The 19,034-nt window shown below is 42.6% G+C and overlaps 1 protein-coding gene across 1 annotated transcript; it reads right to left on the reverse strand.

Moving 5' to 3' along the window:
• Positions 1 to 268: 268 nt before the first annotated feature.
• On the reverse strand, positions 269 to 17,096 carry SLC5A7 (solute carrier family 5 member 7). The gene is made up of 8 exons (XM_060117749.1): positions 16,928 to 17,096; positions 12,358 to 12,471; positions 11,446 to 11,601; positions 7,491 to 7,639; positions 6,517 to 6,660; positions 3,252 to 3,405; positions 2,461 to 2,678; positions 269 to 898 (listed from the first exon to the last, which is right to left on the reverse strand). Exons 1-8 carry the CDS (start codon positions 16,932 to 16,934, stop codon positions 269 to 271), a joined length of 1,572 nt encoding a protein of 523 aa, XP_059973732.1. The 5' UTR covers positions 16,935 to 17,096.
• Between the last annotated feature and the right edge of the window lie 1,938 nt (positions 17,097 to 19,034).

The following is a 19,034-nucleotide window of genomic DNA, read 5'->3' on the forward strand; positions in this document are numbered from 1 at the left end:
TCTTTGAGTGGGGTTTTATTTATGTTTGAATACTTAACAAAACTACTGAGAGTCGAAATCAAATGAGGATGAGATGTGTCCACGAGGGAGAGAGAGATGCTGCTTCAGGGGTGCTTCCTTCTGGCTTGTCTTGGATGTGCAATTACACTATTATATGGATTTTTGTCCTCCTGAACGTTATTTTTAAAATATATTTTATATGCCGCAAACCACCCTTCTGGGACTAGCCTGCTATAGTGCTCCGTCTAGGAAAGCAGCGAGGATGTGTTTATTGTAAATTATCTTCAGTCCCAGACCCCTCTGGACTGGAATCCACGTTGAGGAGGGCCTCCTGATTGGTGAAAGTCGAGCTGAGAGTTACGCTCTGCCGAGGCTTCACAGGTGCAAGTTCATCTAGCTTAATATTTTCATTTCTGACCAGAATTGTCCTATCCATGTTTTCTTCACTGTGCCTTGCAACGACAGCATCAAATACATCTACTTTTGGTGGCAAGGTTCCACTTTCAAATAGGTATTTGGCTAAATAAGAGATGCAAATGTTGGATAAGAATGAGGTGACCATGGCAAGGGTTTTAAATGGGAATCTCTGATTATATATGCCACTTTTATCAATGTAATAACCAGGGTAAAAGATCAAGGGCTGCAGGTTCAGGTACGGCTCCCCGCCGGTTACTCTCAGGAAAAGGCCAGAAATGTAACCCGCCACGGCCCCGTACGTGTTCGTCCCCTTGACGAAGAGCACGCAGAGCAGCTGCGGGAAGATGATGATGTATACGAGGTCGGAGCTGAGGTACCAGAGCCCGTACACCGTCTTCGTCAGCAAGGCCATGGTCATTGCAGAAGCTCCGAACACGAACACCGTGACGCGCATGACCCAGACGAGCTCCTTGTCAGAAGCCTGTAGGAAATCGACAGCGAGTCAGTTTTTCTCAGGACGTGCTGGCTCCTCTAGGAGGAGCATGAGATGCCTTCCTGTGTTTTAAAGGTGCTCTAAAGAATCCCCCTGGGGGCTTCCCGGGTGGCACAGTGGTTGAGAATCTGCCTGCCAATGCAGGGGACACGGGTTCGAGCCCTGGTCTGGGAAGATCCCACATGCTGCGGAGCAACTAGGCCCGTGAGCCACAACTACTGAGCCTGAGCGTCTGGAGCCTGTGCTCCACAACAAGAGAGGCTGCGACAGTGAGAGGCCCGTGCACCGCGGTTAAAAGTGGCCCCCGCTCGCCGCAACTAGAGAAAGCCCTCGCACAGAAACGAAGACCCGACACAGCCAAAAATAAATAAAATTAATTAATAAACTCCTACCCCCAACATCTTCTTTTTTTTTTTTTTTCCAGTACGCGGGCCTCTCACTGTTGTGGCCTCTCCCGTTGCAGAGCACAGGCTCCGGACGCGCAGGCTCAGCGGCCATGGCTCACAGTCCCAGCCGCTCCGCGGCATATGGGATCCTCCTGGACCGGGGCATGAACCCGTATCCCCTGCATCGGCAGGCGGACTCTCAACCACTGGGCCACCAGGGAGGCCCCCCAACATCTTCTTAAAAAAAAAAAAAAAAGGAGAATCCCCCTGGTTCAAAAGGCTCAGTCTGTGGGTAAAACTGGCCGAAACCACAGCATGTGAAGCGAGCAATCTAGGCAGCCTCCCTGGGCGACCTTGGGAGATGCTTCAGTGACCCATATGCAGTAAACAGAGCCCTCTCGCGCTCTTCGCTGAATATGTCAGAGGGAGACGTGAGATGCGCGCTGGGTCCTGGTAGGGGAATGAAAATGCAGGGGAGGATTTCTTTACTTTCCACGTTAAGGAATAGTTTTTCACGTGGCAGTGAGAGGTTGTAGCCTATCTGTCTTCCTCTCTTACTGGAGGGTAACCGCCTTAAAAAACAAGTGGGACCATTTTGTTAACTATGACCTAGAAAACCTAGTGAAAGGCAAGCCTGAGTCAAGGAAGAAGGTGGAGGGGGGCTCTGGGCCCCCAGTGAGCCCGATCGTGCTGCTCTGCGCCCTTGCATTCAATAAGGAAAATCAGATTGAGAGGCTGTTTTCTGACAAAGGAGGACTTGGGGTTCAAGTGAAGAGCAGGACAGGTGTGAGACCAACACCCATGAAATAATTACTCATTATCTTCTGCCTCTGCCAGGGTTCCTGAATTTCTTATCGTATTTAGTTAAACTCAAAGTTTTTCTAAGTTATTTTAGGTTTCATTGCTCGTTCATTAGAAAGAAAAGACGTTTAAATTATTGCAATATGACTGTACCTCTTGGGAAATAGTTATATTGATTAGTGCCCTTCAGTATTAGCGTGAATGACAACATGCATTAAAAACCTCATATACAGCATAAAGTGCTGAATCAAAGTAGGGTCAAGTTTTCATGTAGACTATTAATAAGTATAGAGAAACACCTACACAGTAAGTGCAAGGATGAGAACAAGAGCACTAACATTATGTTGAAAACACTGTTCTTACATTTTGTCTGAAGGAAAGCTGGTAGATGTTGCGAGCAAACATCGAACTTGCTGACAAGATGGAAGAATCTGCTGATGACATGACAGCAGCAGAAACGGCTCCAAGACCAAAGTAAGAAATGTACACAGGGCAGAGATACTTCAGGACAATCGGCAAGATCATGTCTGCCTGTTGGTTGTCCTTGGGGTCGAGAGGCCCATATCCAGTCTGGCTCCAGTCTGTGGATAGAAACAAGAAACAGAACAACCAAAGAGCCATCCATCCATCCATCCATCCATCCATCCATCCATCTGGGGTCATCCTATTTACTAGGTAGCTTTCAAAATAAAATCAGAACCTATAAACTAGTCAATCAGTGAGAAATCTAATTAGTCTAATAGGGCATGTTAGTTTAATTAGGTGGGAAGTCCATGTACTAGTCCAGTGAAATTGTCTCATATATTCCAGCTTCTAATGGGTTACAGTTAGTCTTATGCACAAGACCTGAACAGAATATGGTGGTGTGAAATATATATATATGTGTGTGTGTGTGTGTGTGTGTGTGTGTGTGTGTGTGTGTGTATAAAATTAAATATATATTTAATATATAATTCTCATCTTCAATGTTACAATGGTGTCTGAACTATAAGACAATTTGTTGACATATTACAAAGGTAGATATATGAACATATGAGAAACCATTAATTGTGTGGGGGGAAGAGGGAAAGTGGGGGAGGGAGGGCAGCTGAGCGGTAACTGGTGACTTGGATGAAGCCTGAGTGAGTCAATTAGTGAAGCTGCAAGAGATTTACCTGTTGATGCGCCAATGGCTCCAATGAGTATGGCTGGCAGAGCCATCACCATGCACCCAAAAGCTGCCAGGAAGGACAGCACTTGAGCGTAGGTGGCTGAGGATGAAGACAGGACCCTCTGGAAGTAGGCTTGCCATGGGATTCCACCCAGCATCTGCGTGGGAACCACGGGGACTCAAAATGAATTGGAGGCAAATAGCATCTATTAGGCATTTTTAAAATGAGATTTTTTTTTTAACAATCACATTCAGAATAGTCACATGTATGGCTCTGAAGGGTACAAAATGGTCCTACGTGCCACTTGTCTCCACTGCTGTCACTAAGTCATTGTCATAGGTTCAGTTGCGCAGAATTTCTCGAGGTCTTTTCTCTCATAATTATGTAGCACAATATTTTTTTTTGCTTAATTTACCTACTTTAAGCTGCATGATATACAACTACCCAGAAACCTTCAATTTGTTCTTATCTGGAAGTTTTAACAACCACAAAGTTATCTCAAAAAATTAAGACTCTGAAACCATGAAGTTTAATTTGATTCAAAACACCCAATGAATATTTCTGGATTCCAATCATGTGCCAGGCAATGTAATGGTTGTCAGAGCCCAAAGATGAGTGAAAAAATGGTTCCTGCTCTTGAGATCACTGTCCACTGGGAGAGTCAGTGCATTATGGTGTTTTCTAGACTGGGGTGTGCAGAGGCTCAAGACAATATAGAGCATCAAGAAGATACTAGAATTTCTCTTTATATTCATTTCTACCTCCTACCTAAATGTTATATTGCTGTTTTATTAATGATTTACACGACGTGCTAGTACAGTACATGTAAGCACTTTATAATTCCTACCCCTACCTTGGGGCTGTGCCTTACATTCTTACTGAGGATATACAATAAAAAAGTTTGCAGACACTGAACTTGCGTGTAATCTGTTGATGCTACAAAGAGGTACATATGGGAACAATAATGAGAAACAATCATCTGGGGGTAACAGAGGGAGGGGAAAGGTGGGAGGAAGACAGAGGCATGGTAACCTACAGAAACAGCATTTGAGTCCCCTTAAGCATCAAGAGGGTGTCACTAGGTGGAGATGGAGAGGGAGGAGAGTTCTTGGGAAAGAACCCAATATGAAAAAGAAAAACAAAAAAACAAAGAGGCAGCCATTAGACCACCGTGTGTTTGGTATGGGTAGAGGTCAGGGTGTGTGTGGGTGGTGAGAGAGGAGGCTGGAGAATCCTCTCACTGGCGTAGAGTCAGTGTGCAGTAAATATTTATCATGTGAGTGAGTGAATTGAGGAGGGAACTTCCCACATCACAATGTATTGAAGTTGCTTTTTTGATTGTCTCTCTCACTGGCTCCGAGTTCTGGGATATCTGTCTTGTTTATTATTGTCACATCTGTGCCAGTCACATATGGGCTCCAGAACAATTTCCTTCTTATAAAAGCCATACAAGCTCAAAAGCAAAACAAACAAAACAAAACAAAGGCAAAAGAAGAAATTCTAAAATTCATAACCCCATGCCTCAAATCTATATGCTTCCAAAACTTTTCCTTTTGTTTTGCAACCTGTAAATCAGTATATCATTGACATCTTCCATGTTGATGAATATTTTGTCAATAAAATTTCAATGACTATGTGAATTGATATATCATAATTTACATACCTGTGTCTATGGACATTTAGGTCATCCAGGTTTGTAAGTCAGGTAAAATCTGGCCTCCACTCACAAACAGGAGCTCTGATGGAAAGGTAGAAATGGGCTTGGAGGAGTGGGATGTGGGTGGGCTGCCAGCGGGGAGACCAGTGAGGGGCTGTCACAATAGGGCCAGGTGATCCAGGAGCTTGATCTAGTGCTAATATAGGGACGGGGAAGTTTAGGGTGGGACGGGGAGATGCCTCTAGGGTACCATGAGCAGGACTTGACAAGTCATTTCCATGGCAACTGGAAGATCAGAGACCATTGGTGAAACGTTTCAAGGCTCGCATCTACAGTTTATTTATTCAGTCAGTCATTCCGCATCTATTATTTCATTTCAATTTATCTTACAATTTGAAGGATGAACATGACTTAGTCATACAAGTTTTTGAGATGGGAGAAATTGTAGCAACCACTGGATATAATGCCTTATCTTGAAGATGAGTAAATCTGAGGACTAAAGTGTGGTGTAGGAGAAAGGACTTTGGGGTCTTGGTTCTCTGTTTCAATCTGTCACTCAGACAGTGGTGTGACTGATAATCAAAAAATTGCCTAGTTTTTCTAAGTCTCATCATCTCTCCCATATAACCATAAAATACACCAGCCATGAAGGTAAAATCATACATACATATAATATTTAATCGCCTTCTCCATTCAATTCATAACTATAAACCATGCCAGAAAAATTTCAGCCAATGCATTTCTTAACAATCATTGGGGAAAAAGCCCTCCTCCCCACCACTGGAAACATTAGTTTACAAGTTTTCCTGTCTTCTTACCAGTAAGTTCTTCACGGGGGCAGACACATCTACTTTCAGTGTTAAGATTTAACAAAGTGCCACAGACACAAAATGAAATCACAAAATATTGTGAATCTTCTAAAAAGGGAACAAACATAAACAATTTCCCCTTAATTTTGATAACAATTAATCTATTGCTTACTTTGAAATCAAATACATTGTTTTTTTAAAATACATAACCCCTCTAGCAAAATCACAAAATCACAAAATCTCTGAGGGAGAGGTTCTCTGGTGCTCCCTCTCCCTCAGTCTGTGATCTGCCTTGATTTCTTCCATGCCCACCCCTCAAGGCCACCACCTTCACCCACAGGTTCTGCACATTCTCAGCTGCCTGACCTCCCAGCCTTCTTTCTTGGCATCTGTCCTGGGTGACACCTTCCTTCCCTACGTATCTCATGCAGTTAAGGCCTTATGACACCACAAATTTAATTAGAGGCTGAATGAATTACTTATTTCAGAAGAAGTTGGATTTTAATGCCTTAATCCAAGATACAAAATAGAATTTTTAGATGGTGTGGCTCTCAGACTGGGGGAGGTATCCGGCAGTAGGGCGTGGTGTTCAGCACAAGTGTGGACACACCACACATAACCCCAGGGAAGTGATTGCTTTGACACTTGTCAGTGGCCCCATCCTTCTTCCAGCAGGAAGCAGTCAACCCAGAAATAGACAGGAGCGTGCATTTTAGTGTTACGTATAAACACTAAAATCTTGGAAGTGCGTTTGATTTTAGGACAAGTGAGAGTGCATTCCTTGGGTAAGAGCATCACTTACCAACAACAGAAAGCTATCAAGCCACGTGTAGACTTCAAACGGCTCAATGGTCCCCAGCCAGGGCTTTTGGTACTTGGTGTGCACGGCCGTGTACCCGATGTCAGCAACCGCAGAATGTGACAGTGCGAAGGGGACGCTGATCCACTGCAACCAGAGCACGGGAGAGCGTTAGGCCGTGTGGCTGTCTGGGACATGCAAGATTTAGTTTATTATTTTTTTCTCGTAGATGGCACAGCTCAGTGTTCCTCTTGTTCAAGGAAGGGCCTGGAAGCATGTTCTCTGTGGGACACCATGAAATGCTGACTTAGGAGAGTTAGAGTAGCACCTAGCTTCTGTGCTAATGATGCCATTTCACATTAACTACAGAGCAGCCACCAGAGACCTTTGGGAAGAAAACGTTGAATTTGAGAACTTTACATATGTTTATATATAAACTTTTTGTGTTTTCTTAGAATTAGAAGAAGATATCCATTTCTTAAAGTGACCGAGAAGATTTGATTGAAAATAATTTCTATGTCCCATGAGCAGTTTCATGGATTAACCAAAGCTAATATAAGGAAGGGTTAAGAGACAAATACAGATTAGTGTCAAGATTTAAATTTTAACTCTGAGGGAAGTTATTCAAGGAAGATCCCACATGTGTTTCCATCAAATGGAGACATGAAGGAGAGGAAGCCCTAGACCTTACTAAGACTTAACTGAGGGCACTTTTCTGTCAAAATCTCACAACGTGACTAGAGGTTTTTCATTCAATTGATCCACAGAGAAATGAAAAATTGCCAACAGTATACGACTTACTGTGTATTACCCATGATGGGAAAATAGCATTTCTGTTAATTTTTGCTGAGTTAGTATAAAATACCACATTATCTTTCACAAAAGGAGAAAGGAAGAAAAGAAGGAAGGATGGAAGAGAGAAGGAAAGGAAGAAGGGAAGGAAGGAAGGAAGAAAGTCTGTGAACGGCCCCACTTACCAGTCCCACGAAAATGCAGAAGAGCTGAACGACATCTGTGTAGGCCACGGAGTAGAGCCCGCCCACAAGGGTGTACAGCGTGGCGATAAGGGCGGAGACAATGACGGACACGCGCACATCGGCGCTAATGATCACGCTGATAGTGGCTCCTGGAAGGATTGGATGAGAACAGCCCAGGTGAAGTCTCACATTCAAATTCTTCCATCTCAGTAAACTGAATATGCACATGCATATCTGCATTTATATACATATACATATATATATATATACATATGTTTAAAAATCTTCTTTCTTTCTGAAATTAGTGCTTTGCTCACTTATTTATGTGGGGACACCTGAAATTCACGATTTGATTACAGATCTATGACATATACTATACTGAATACTACTATAAGATCTTGCAGTAATGCCACCAACTACCTGAAACTCTGACTTTGTTGAACATATGCAGTATATTTACTCACATCCATGAGAAAAATAAGCCTTTATGATAAGCATAACCACCCATCTCCACATTTTACTATCAGCATTCATTTGCTCTTTTGCATTAACTCTGACCTCAGCCAGCTTTTATTAGATGACACATGGTATAAGGTACCAAGGTTTGAAACAAACTTGTAGGAGAAAATAATAAAATTGGTAACTTGTTCCTTCCAACTTTTTCAACATTGTGAAAGACTACTTTTATTTTATTTGTTTGCTGGAGCATTCCAGTCTTGCCCCTAGGACGCCAGTGCACTGAAGAGTCGTAGATTTTAGCATCATGTTTTAAAGTAATTTTCAGCATCAAAATTGTAAACCTGCCTTAGAAGTCAATCTATGCTCTTCTGACTTTCTGACTTTGTTTACTGTGTTTGTTGGTGTCTGTATTTCCAATAGAATGTTATGGTATGGACAGCTAGACCGCTGCAGTTCTTGGACTGCCAGTTCAGAATTCACTTGCTGCTCTACACACCCTTTCCCTGTTCTTCTCAAAAGTGGTATAGTTTATATTTCGTATTATTAAACGCAGCAATGATATTCCTGCCACGTTAACATACATGCAACAAATCTGTGATTTCTTTGAATCATATCTTGCAGTCTTGCATTCTACTATCACTTCTCAATGGCGTGCTAATAGCATAGGCAGCCCACCTGAGATGAAAAATCCATTATCTAAAGAGCAGTATATTTTGATCTCAGATAACAATGCAAAATATTTTTCAAGAAATTTTTTCTTAGTGCTTTGGCTTTGGTATCAAAATTGAATTACTTTCTTGCATAAAAACCAGTTGAGAAATGAAATGCCTAGTAAGGAATTGGGAGAGGAAGACAAGGGAAAGAGGTCCATTATTTACAAGTGACTTTGGATAACTGACTGAATTATTGTTATATGGATATTTAACAAGTTATTTTTTTTTTCTCCTGAGATTATTTTCTTCATGTTGAAACTTTAGTCACAATTCTTTGTCATTCATCTTTGGTCTAGTTCTCTACTTTAAGAGCAACATTTTAGAGTCATACCCCATGAATTATGAAAAGTCCAATTATTACCCAACCTCTTTTGAATACTGTTTAATTTCCCACACTTTTGTGAAACTTCTATTAATCCTACACATCCAAAAGGTAAGGAGGCTGTATGTTATAGAAGAAAGATCACTAGACGGGGAGCCTAAAGATTTAGGGTCCTAGTAAATGCTGCCATTTGGCCGTAACTCAGTGGTTTTAAAGAAGTCACCTACTTTTGTCCCACTATTAAGGTTGGGATGAATTTTTTCTCTAAATATTTTCTAAATCACCCCATTATTTGTAGTGAGTAAAATCAAAGCTATACTTCCAGATATGTTGTGAAATATTAATTAACTCATGCAGCCATAAAACTAAATATACTACAAATAAAGTCATAAAAATTATCTGAATTGAGCTGTTAAAAGTGTAAATAAATATACATTTCTTTAAGAAGCTGTAAGGGTGTTGTCTGTTTATACCAAGAAGATAGTTTAAGATACTCCTAAGCTTTAGTGGTGAACTATGCTCATTCATACATATTCACAGTAAGGTGGTAAAAGATCTTGTCCCAAGTTATTTCTAATAAACACTAACTTTGAATTATGTCCAACTATTATTTTTGAAGAAAATAGAGGTGTTAATTTAAAATTCACACACATTCTTTTTACCAGAGCACATATTTCAAGAACAGCAGTAATATTTTCATAAACGCTGTTTGATATGTGTGTGTGTAGAGAGACATTAATGTATTTTACATATGTGTTGACAGGCACACACAGATGTAGACACATATATTTACAAAAATAACTAATTGCAGCAAAGTTGAGTTTAGCTATTAAATTTCCAAAATACTTTAGAAATAATAATTATTCATTCTATTCTCCCTTCAAGGCTCTGTTATATAAATTGATCTTTATTCAGTGAGAGTGAACATTTTGTATTCTGTTAGATATTCAGCCCACTCTTTTTTTGATAACTCAGCAGGCAGTTTGTTCTTAAAGCCAACATTTTCTGGTGTTGAAACCAGTGACAAATAAACTACCATTGTTTCTTAGCTAATGAGGGCAAGGTGGGAAGGGAGCTGTGCTTTTATATAAAATTTCATTAGGATATGGCAGTGGTGGTTGTGGAGCATGATTACTTAGTGCCAGGAAAGTGCAACATTTTCACTGAGTTATTACAGCTTTTTTTAAACTGTCAAGTTCTCTTCTTTTCTACATCAAGTCATTCCTTCATTTTACAGTTGGAGACCAGGAAAATAAGATATGATTATACAAGAGTCTAGAGAGACAGGAATGAAGAGTGGTGTAAACTAATATCTGATATTACAGAGACCAGATCTGATGATAATACTGAGACTAGAAGACTAGCTTGTAGTCTAATATGCAACAGAGAAGGAAATTCATCTTATCTGACTTTTGTTTTGTACACTTAGAGTTTGACTGTGGACATACGCCCATTGTTTCCATTTGTAAGAGGAGATGGAGAGTAACACAGCGTGTTCTGGGTGTCACACATACACACGGCTCACTGAGGAAGGACAAGGAACGTCCAGCTCTGCTGGTCTTCAGGAAGGAACTCAACACTCAGTAGGACAGTGTAGATTACTCCTTGATGAACAGGGAGGGTACTGAGCCTGAAGATCTCCCACTGACATTTCTCATTTTCTAGGTCGTATCAGTGGGCTGAGAATCCAAGGACCCAAGACAGGCTGTCCTCAGCACTGATGGATCTTGATAGTAAGTTAGACCCCAAAGAGTCTAAGTCCATTTTCCAAATCCCTGAATATGTCTACAACCCAACAGTCTAAGATGTAATGGGATTACACTGAGAAAGGAAGGACTGTTGTTTTCCTTTTTCTCTTTTGAAGAACATGTAGCTATAGGTGATTCATTCATCCATTCATTTGTGATAGGACTGTATGTGTTAACAAGACACAGGTCCTGCCTTCAAGAAATTGTAGTTCCTTTTGTGAGGTTGGAAATTGGGAAATCGATAAATAGGCACGTAATCATACAAAGTGATAAATCCAATGGAAACAGAATTCCTGGTGCCTCAGGAAGCCCATAAGAAAGGCATCCAGCAGGTTCAAGATGACTTCCCTGAGGAAGTGACATCTCTAGCGGATCTGAAGAAACTACCTGGTTGGCTAGAAAGGAGAGAGGGGCGTGAGTCCTAAGCAGAGGGCAGCGTGCTTGCAAGGAGTCAGAACTGCCATTCTGGAGGAAGGGAGAAGGAAAAGCCCAAGACATAAGACGCCTTCCTAGCCTGGTTCAAAGGTCTGGTTTTAAGCAGGAAAGGGACGTGATCAGAGTCGGTCTTATGGGAGAAAAGCAGGGTGGTGGTGGCATTAATCCAGGTGCTGGAGGTTGGGGGTGGCCTGGCCCGTGGCTGAAGAAAGTAAAGCTGTGCATCTGATGCTCATTCAACCAGAGATGCGCACAGAACGACGTTCTTTGGTCCTTACCTAAGGCAGAGAAAATGGCCGCAGCCCAGAACATTTCCCCCATCAGTGCGGGAATGAACAGGAGTCCTCCCATGCGCTTTCCATAGATCTGCTGAAAGGGGTCTAACATGGTCACATATCCCTTGGAACGCATGGGTTTGGCAAAGAACAGACCACCTAAAGGAAATGAAAGCAAGCGTTAATGAGAAAATGAAAAATTCCTAATACAATAGTCTTTGCCAGCCTTTTACGATATATAATTTCTGAAGGGAAATGAATTTTTTAGAACACTGATACATGTTGAGGAACCTGTCTGCAAAATCCAGTGAGTACAGGACCAAGAAATATTTAGCAACAAAGTGGAAATTTCTTAATACAATTGTCGTTGTGTGCATCCAAGGCCATACATGGCATGGAAGAGGCATGTGGATTGAAAAACATGGACCAGCACTGCACTCCGTAAAATGTCTTCATGTATTTGTGTCACCCAGCAGGGCATTCAGATATTTGATTAACCACAAGATCCAACAAAAGTATTCTAAGTGCAAAAGAAATTTAGGAACTCTCTGTTATATAATATTCTTGACCTTTTATTAGTTTGATTTACAAAATGAAATGCAGGTACAATTCAAGTTGATTCATTTTTAACGATATGTCCACGATATTTTGGAAAGAAAAAACATCATTATGTTAAGAAATTCACTGTTTTGATAGCAAAACAATCAAGGGAATTTTTAAAAACATATTCCCTAATCAAGAGATCCAATCACCTAAACATTAGTGTTACCACTTTCTGATAACAGCTACTTAGGGATTTCTGGTAGCATTTCCCACAATAGTTATTTACATCGTTTGACTTATTTCACTTGTTATTTATACTCCTGATCTTTATACTTTACTGACTGAGTCACTCAGGTGTAAACTTTTGCTTACCTAAAATCAGACTAAGGGAATATCCAATTGGTGCCTGAGCCCACGCTAGACCGTAATCTGGAACATACACGGCTTCGGCTGTCCCATTGATGTAACCTCCTCCGACCCAGGTGGCTGAAACAGAATGAGAAGTGAGGGGAAGACGTGTCATACCTGTCATCCCTGAGATCTGCTCAGCCCCACACGGTGGCCCTGAACATCAAGTGGCTGGTGAAACAGCCACCGGAGACATGGCTTGTCTGAAGTGTTGGAAGAATGCAAAAGGCACATCAGATTTCAAAGACTTAGCGTGGAAAAATAAATGTAAGGTTTCTCATTTTTGTTTTTGTAATGGTTATATGGCAAAAGTAAAACATTTTCAATGTACTGCATTAAGCAATTCTATTATTTACATTAATTCACCTATTTTTTAATGTTTTTTAAAAGTGATATGTAGAAGATTTCAGATTATATTTGTGGCTTACATCATGTTTCCATTGAACAGTGTTGCCCCAGATATTTTCTAAATCCATTGTCATCAACATTTTAAAATGATATTATTATATCATAAAGTCTGAGATCATATACAGTATATAATACTAAATGACTACTTCTCAGTAATACTATGACTTTTCCCCCTGCCTCCGTAACATGGGGTCAAGTGTCTTCATATCAAGGGCCTTTTGTTTTAATTGTATTGATCTTTCTCATTGATCATGACTATTGTCTTCAAGGAGTGGGAGGGGAGTGTGTGTGCTCATGTGCACGCATGGTTGTGTGTGTGTGTGCTTTTCACCAATAGAGTCACTCTAAGCATGCTGGGTGCATAGGATTTTGGCAAATCTATTCTGAATTATAACGAAGTTGTACTCACTCCCTTTCACTGTTAAGGGAGTGGAGGGAGGTGGGTGCCAGGTGCCCTAAAGTGAGCTTAAGTTAGCTTTTCCTTCTCTGTCTTCCCAAGAACCCGACCTACACTTAGGGCTAGATCAGCCTTCAGGAGAATTTACAACATTGGCTGCATGCCCATTTGCAATTCTTTGTTCTGCTCCAGGTCTTTCAGTGAGATGCTTGATATTTCATAAAGAATAATAAGAAATATGTCTTCTTCAGATGTTATTTAATAACATTTCTGTAGCATAATAGGTGAAGAGGGCCATGGAACCAAAGAAAAGACATTTTGATTAAACAAGTTTGGGCCAAGAATGCTCTATAAACTCTATCATTTTCTCTGAGAAGACACTAGACTAGTTGATTCTTGCTGAAAAGCTAAAGTTAATGGAACACTCAGATCTTTGCAGTTTATATCCTTTTACGAGTATAGTCAAAATATTTAAAATAATCCCTAGGTAGAATTTGTGTAAAATTATGAGGAACATAGGCTGGCATGAAGCTTATCAAATATGAGACTGAATTCTGGGCTGTATCATGCAGTGGGGAATAACATTTGACTCTGAAAAATTCCCTGAAGTTTCACGGTTAGAATGTAAGTAAAATAAATAATATGTATATGAAACTGCCAGAGACAAGTGTTTCTTTTGTGTTTCTTGCCAAAATTTATCTGGCGTTTAATCCAAATCCAAAGCAAAGAAGAGAGAACGTTCAAGGGTTAATCTTATTTTTAAAAGTCAACGTGAAAAGACCTTCCTGCAAAGGAATTTTAAGTACATTTAAATGGAGAGGTTTTTTTTGTTTTGTTTTTTGTTTTGCGGTACGCAGGCCTCTCACCGCTGTGGCCTCTCCCGCTGCGGAGCACAGGCTCTGGACGCGCAGCCTCAGCGGCCATGGCTCACGGGCCCAAGCTGCTTCGCGGCATGTGGGATCCTCCTGGACCGGGGCACGAACCCGTCTCCCGTGCATCGGCAGGCGGACTCTCAACCACTGCGCCACCAGGGAAGCCCAAATGGAGAGCTTATATACAAAATCCTCAAGTGGACAAATGAGTATTTAGCAGCCACCCCATCTTCACGGTAGCTTTTCCATGGTGTTGATATATAACAAATGCTATGATGTGCTTTTCTCATCCTAAACCCTGCTGAAATGTTAAAAACTGCCCCCACCCCTCACTGGGCGAGTAACCAGGACCTGGAGCAACAGATTCTCACAGGCACAGCCCCTGAGACCTCACCTTCCGCCTGGCACCTGGGACCCTTGACTCCACACCAGCAATGTTTTGCTACATTAAGTAAATATCTGATGGTCTTACAAGCACAACACTTATTAGTGATCATTTTTCATTGTGTAGGTCTCCTCTCCACTTCCAGAAAGAAAACTGGTGCCTGAATGATTGCAAATATTATAATATAGACGTGCAGACTTGGTTACTTATTATGACTAAAGCCCCTCCATTTTTATCCATCTGGTCCTTTGCATGTTTGTATATTTCATGTCAGATTCATGAGTGAGAACAAGAATTCTTTTAAATTATATGCATTTTTATTTTCAATCTTTATTCTTTATCGAATAATACAACCAATGAATCTGACAAGGTTTAGATAATACGGTTCAGCTTTTAATTGAATTATGATATTGATCAAGGCTCTTTTCAGTTCTGAGAGATTAAAAAAAGTCTTTAAAAGCTGAGCTCGAGCATGACACTTTATAAGAAATATCATAATTCAAATTTTTTCTATACATTTAATAGCCTATTAGATTAAAAATCACTCTGATAAAAGATAAATTCTGAAATATTATCTTTATGGACATAATAAATGTACTATTAAATTAGAGTAATAGAACATTATCATAATTTACAATGAACAAAATACTTTGGTATACAACAGCTCATTTATTCTTTTCAACAGTTTGAGTGAAATCAAAAACTTCTGTCCTTCTATTTTGCTTTTCTTCTTATTTTCTTTGTCATAGGAGAAATCTGAAGGAAATATAATTACAATGCTTTAATGCAGTTCAGATACAGTATCATATGTGGATCTTTAGAGGGAAGAAGAAATGTTTGTGCTCTAATGAAAACTGAAAATGAAGGTATGAAGGTGTGTATTCATCAGCAGTTGGATACTAAGAGAAAAAACAAGAAAATCTACATGAACGTTTCAGTAAACATCTGCAGGTGGTAGGTAAGTGGGTGATTTTTATTCTTCATGTTTCTGTATTTTTCTAACTTTGTATGTTGTGCATCACAGAAAATATTTTGCAAAACACATTTTTTTTTCTGCATATGTGTGTATGTAGAAAAAATTAGAAACAGGGTAAAAGAGAGCTCTTTTCACCCTGGGTACCTTCACGAAGAAGTGGGGAGAGACCTGTGGAGGGCTGGGTGTGGTCACTGCAGGGGTCCTGGCATGGCTGCCAGACCTGGGTGTAGCCCTGGCTCTGGTCCTTACTAAGCGCGGAGGCTGGGTCCTGACGTAACCAGAGCCCTTCCATAGTGATGTCATGAAGAATGAATGAAACCATGTACAGCTGGCGAAGAGTTAAACAAACAAGATGTGAATATCTGAAAGGTAGAATCGATCGTCTGTCAGTTATTCTACAACATTATAGGTTTCAGATGGCCAAATAGGGATGCAGTCTTCCCAGACTGGTTTGGAAAACTTCGTGATAAACAGGGTGAATCAATTTTAACTAGCACTTCAGGAATGAAATTTGACATCATCTCGATATGATTTGCAATGGGATATTTTTCCACTGAGCACTCCACTCATATTAATCCACTGAGAGTTCCTGTTAGTATGGATTATGTCGCTAACATTTAAGAACTAAGAGTCTAAAATGAAATGTGTGCTGTTAGTGAATACATTGCAGGTGATATTACAGATATAATTTTAAATGGTTGTTTTTCAATATTATTTTCAACAACCGAGAAGAACACAAGAGAAAAACAAGCCACCACTTAATCAGAATCACCTCTGGGCAAAGGAGGAAAGACTGCTCCTAGCACAGAGAGGCTTGAATGGGCAAGAGCTGCAGCTGGTAACTGAGGGACTCCTACTAGGACACACCCTGGCTTTCTTCGTTTCATATCAATGTTCCTGGGAATGTTTTTCTCAGAGCCGTGGGTTCATAACATGTGATCGTCTTCCTGTGAGTAAATTATTTCATTACATGGGAGAATAAGGTTTCAAAACAGGACATCCATCAATTTGGAATTGGGTTGCCCCCACGTTGATTTATTCAGTTTTAACTAGTTCGTTAAAATCACTAGCTAGTGTTCATTGACTAGTTCGTATTCATTAAGACAACTCAAAGTCACAACTTTATGCCTGTCTTCATGGACAGGAGGGGATGCTGCTTGTATCACATTAATGAACACAAACACAACTTGTCAGGCTAAGGCACTTCTGCACATTCCTCCACCTCTTTGTTTTTACTGCTTCCACCGGCTCAACAGCCCAGATAGCCCAGATTTGTTTCACTGATATTCTGTCCAGTCATTGATTATAAAATCATTAGTTCCAGCGCTACTGAGTTGAAACCGTTTTAATTTTGTTCTAAATAAATGTAAAAAATTATTTCTTAAATATATAAGTAGTGAACATGGAGAATCCCCCAAGGACAAAGAACAAGATTTGCTTTGTCCCTGGAGCAGCTAGGGTGGGATGGCTGCCAGGGTAGGCGCGTGGGAACCCACCTGTCATGGTGAATCCGCCCACCAGCAGCCCGATGTCGCGGCCACCCACAATGATGGCCTCGCTGCGCTCCCCCGAGCTGCCACTGTTCTTGGTTCTCCACGCAGCCCATATTCCAACCAGCAATATGAGAAGGTAGAACACCACGATGGCTATCAGCCCTTCCACCTGGAAAGTGCTGGCTCCTGACATCCTGTGCCACTTAAAGAAGAAGTACATTGAAATCGCACGGTCACCTGTGGTTGCCAAGTGTCCTTTCCAACACTCTATTTCTATTCAACAACTGAACCTTGTTTTGGGTTTTCAAGAAACAGAAAAAATTGGAGATACTGTTTACGGAATAATCATTTTGTGTTAAATAAATTCGTGCAATGTAAAATTAACCTTGTCTTGTGTTTTAACTCAGTAACAGTCAAGAAATCACTTACAAACAGTGTGTCTGTATTTGCTTTTTGGAACTATGTACTTATTCAATCTAGAATTGCTCAGTAGTGTAAGTGTATCATAAAAGACTATTCTGAGAATTGACCCATACTCATTCATTCATTATCCTACCCCTCCTTTCAAACAACTTCAGGGAGTTGTTCCAGAAGTAATGTGACATGCAAATATCTGGGAGGGAAAAAAAAACAACTTTAGGGAAATCCATTTCAAAACCACACGGCCTCCAATTTTCAACAAGTGAAGTGCCCGAGGTTTATTTAAGTTACTGCAGCCACTGAAGAGTTGCGTTGTTTAGAGGGTCTCCCTCCCGATCAACTGTCCCCATCCGCTGTCCTCCGTTCCTCCGATCTGTCCTCCACCCCCTTAATGGCACATACAAGAAAACGATTTAAAATACAGAGATACCTAAAACATAATGGAGCGTCAGAGGCACTAAAAACAAGACGCTTGGAAGAGACATGCCAAGTTCTAACGCCTTTACTTTCTGGAATTCTCTTGTTCTCTCTTATTTTCCCCGCGTGACCGCGTCTATTCATGCTCCCCAATTTACACAAACAAGTTTCTGGGGGAAAACTCAGATATCTGCGCACGCAGGTGGGTGACGGACCTTGGGCGAAAGAACCAGCCCCCCTGGGGTTCTGGGGAGGCGAAGGGAGCCCCGGCGGCGGGTGGGGAGGTGGGGTGGGTTTTGCCTTTTCAGCCAGAGCTGGCAGGGACGGCTGCCCCTCCCGCGCCCTCGGTGTCCCTCCTGCGCCCCAGTGTCTCTCCCGCGCCCCCGGTGTCTCTCCTGCGCCCCAGTGTCCCTCCTGCGCCCCCGGTGTCCCTCCCGCGCCCCAGTGTCCCTCCAGCGCCCCGCTGCCCCTCCCGCGCCCCCGGTGTCCCTCCCGCGCCCCCGGTGTCCCTCCCGCGCCCCAGTGTCCCTCCTGCGCCCCCGGTGTCCCCGCGTCTCCGGCGCCCCTACTGCGCCCCGACTTCACAGCCGCTCGCACCCGCACCCGAGGACCCGGACTGCGGGACCCGCCCCGCCGGGCGTGCCCGCGGGAGGCCCAGAGCCGCGTCGGAGGGCTGGCCCCGACGCGCTCCTACCTGGAGAGGTCGCCGCGCAGGGAAGCGCTCCGCGGGTTCGGGCTCCTCTCGGGAAGCGTGGAGGCCGAGGCTGCACGGGACACGGGAGGGGTGGTCAGGGGCGCAGGGCGGCAGGGCCAGGAGGGTCAGGTTCCGGGGACTCCGCACCCCGGGTCTCCCGGAACGCGGCGCGCGCGGAGCTGACAGGTGTGGGCGCGGCGAAGTGGCGATCGATCCGGTATTGGCCACAGACCCCTTTATAAGGGCGGCAGGCGGGCGATCGTCAGAGCCGGGGAAGCGGACGTCAGAGGAAAGTGCCCCGCGAGCCGGCGGGCGTGGGGCGCAGGGGACGCGCCGGAGCCACCAGGCCGGGCTGGGCTCTGGGCTCCCGGCCAGCGGCCCGGCGGGGTCCCGGCCTGACGACACGGGCGCGGCGCTGCCACTCGCGCTCCCCTCCTCCTGGAAGCAGGGCGTGATTCCCCAGGGTCATGTCCAATGCCTACTTCCCACGACTCTGGTTGGAAGCAGGGAATGGGGAGACGGGGAGGGTCTCAGGAAGTTGTTTTCAGGTGCAGCCGCTGGAGGTGCAGCAGAGAGGAG

Source organism: Mesoplodon densirostris, chromosome 14 (assembly GCF_025265405.1).
Source record: "Mesoplodon densirostris isolate mMesDen1 chromosome 14, mMesDen1 primary haplotype, whole genome shotgun sequence".
Lineage (NCBI taxonomy): Eukaryota > Metazoa > Chordata > Mammalia > Artiodactyla > Ziphiidae > Mesoplodon > Mesoplodon densirostris.

What these genes read in the sequence shown, in the direction of transcription:
- SLC5A7 (XM_060117749.1), bottom strand. An exon ending in TCTGCATTTTCGTGGGACTG is followed by an intron (nt 6,661 to 7,490) that starts GTAAGTGGGGCC and finishes CTCTGGTTGCAG; the next exon opens with TGGATCAGCGTCCCCTTCGC. An exon ending in AGCCATTGGCGCATCAACAG is followed by an intron (nt 2,679 to 3,251) that starts GTAAATCTCTTG and finishes TTCTATCCACAG; the next exon opens with ACTGGAGCCAGACTGGATAT.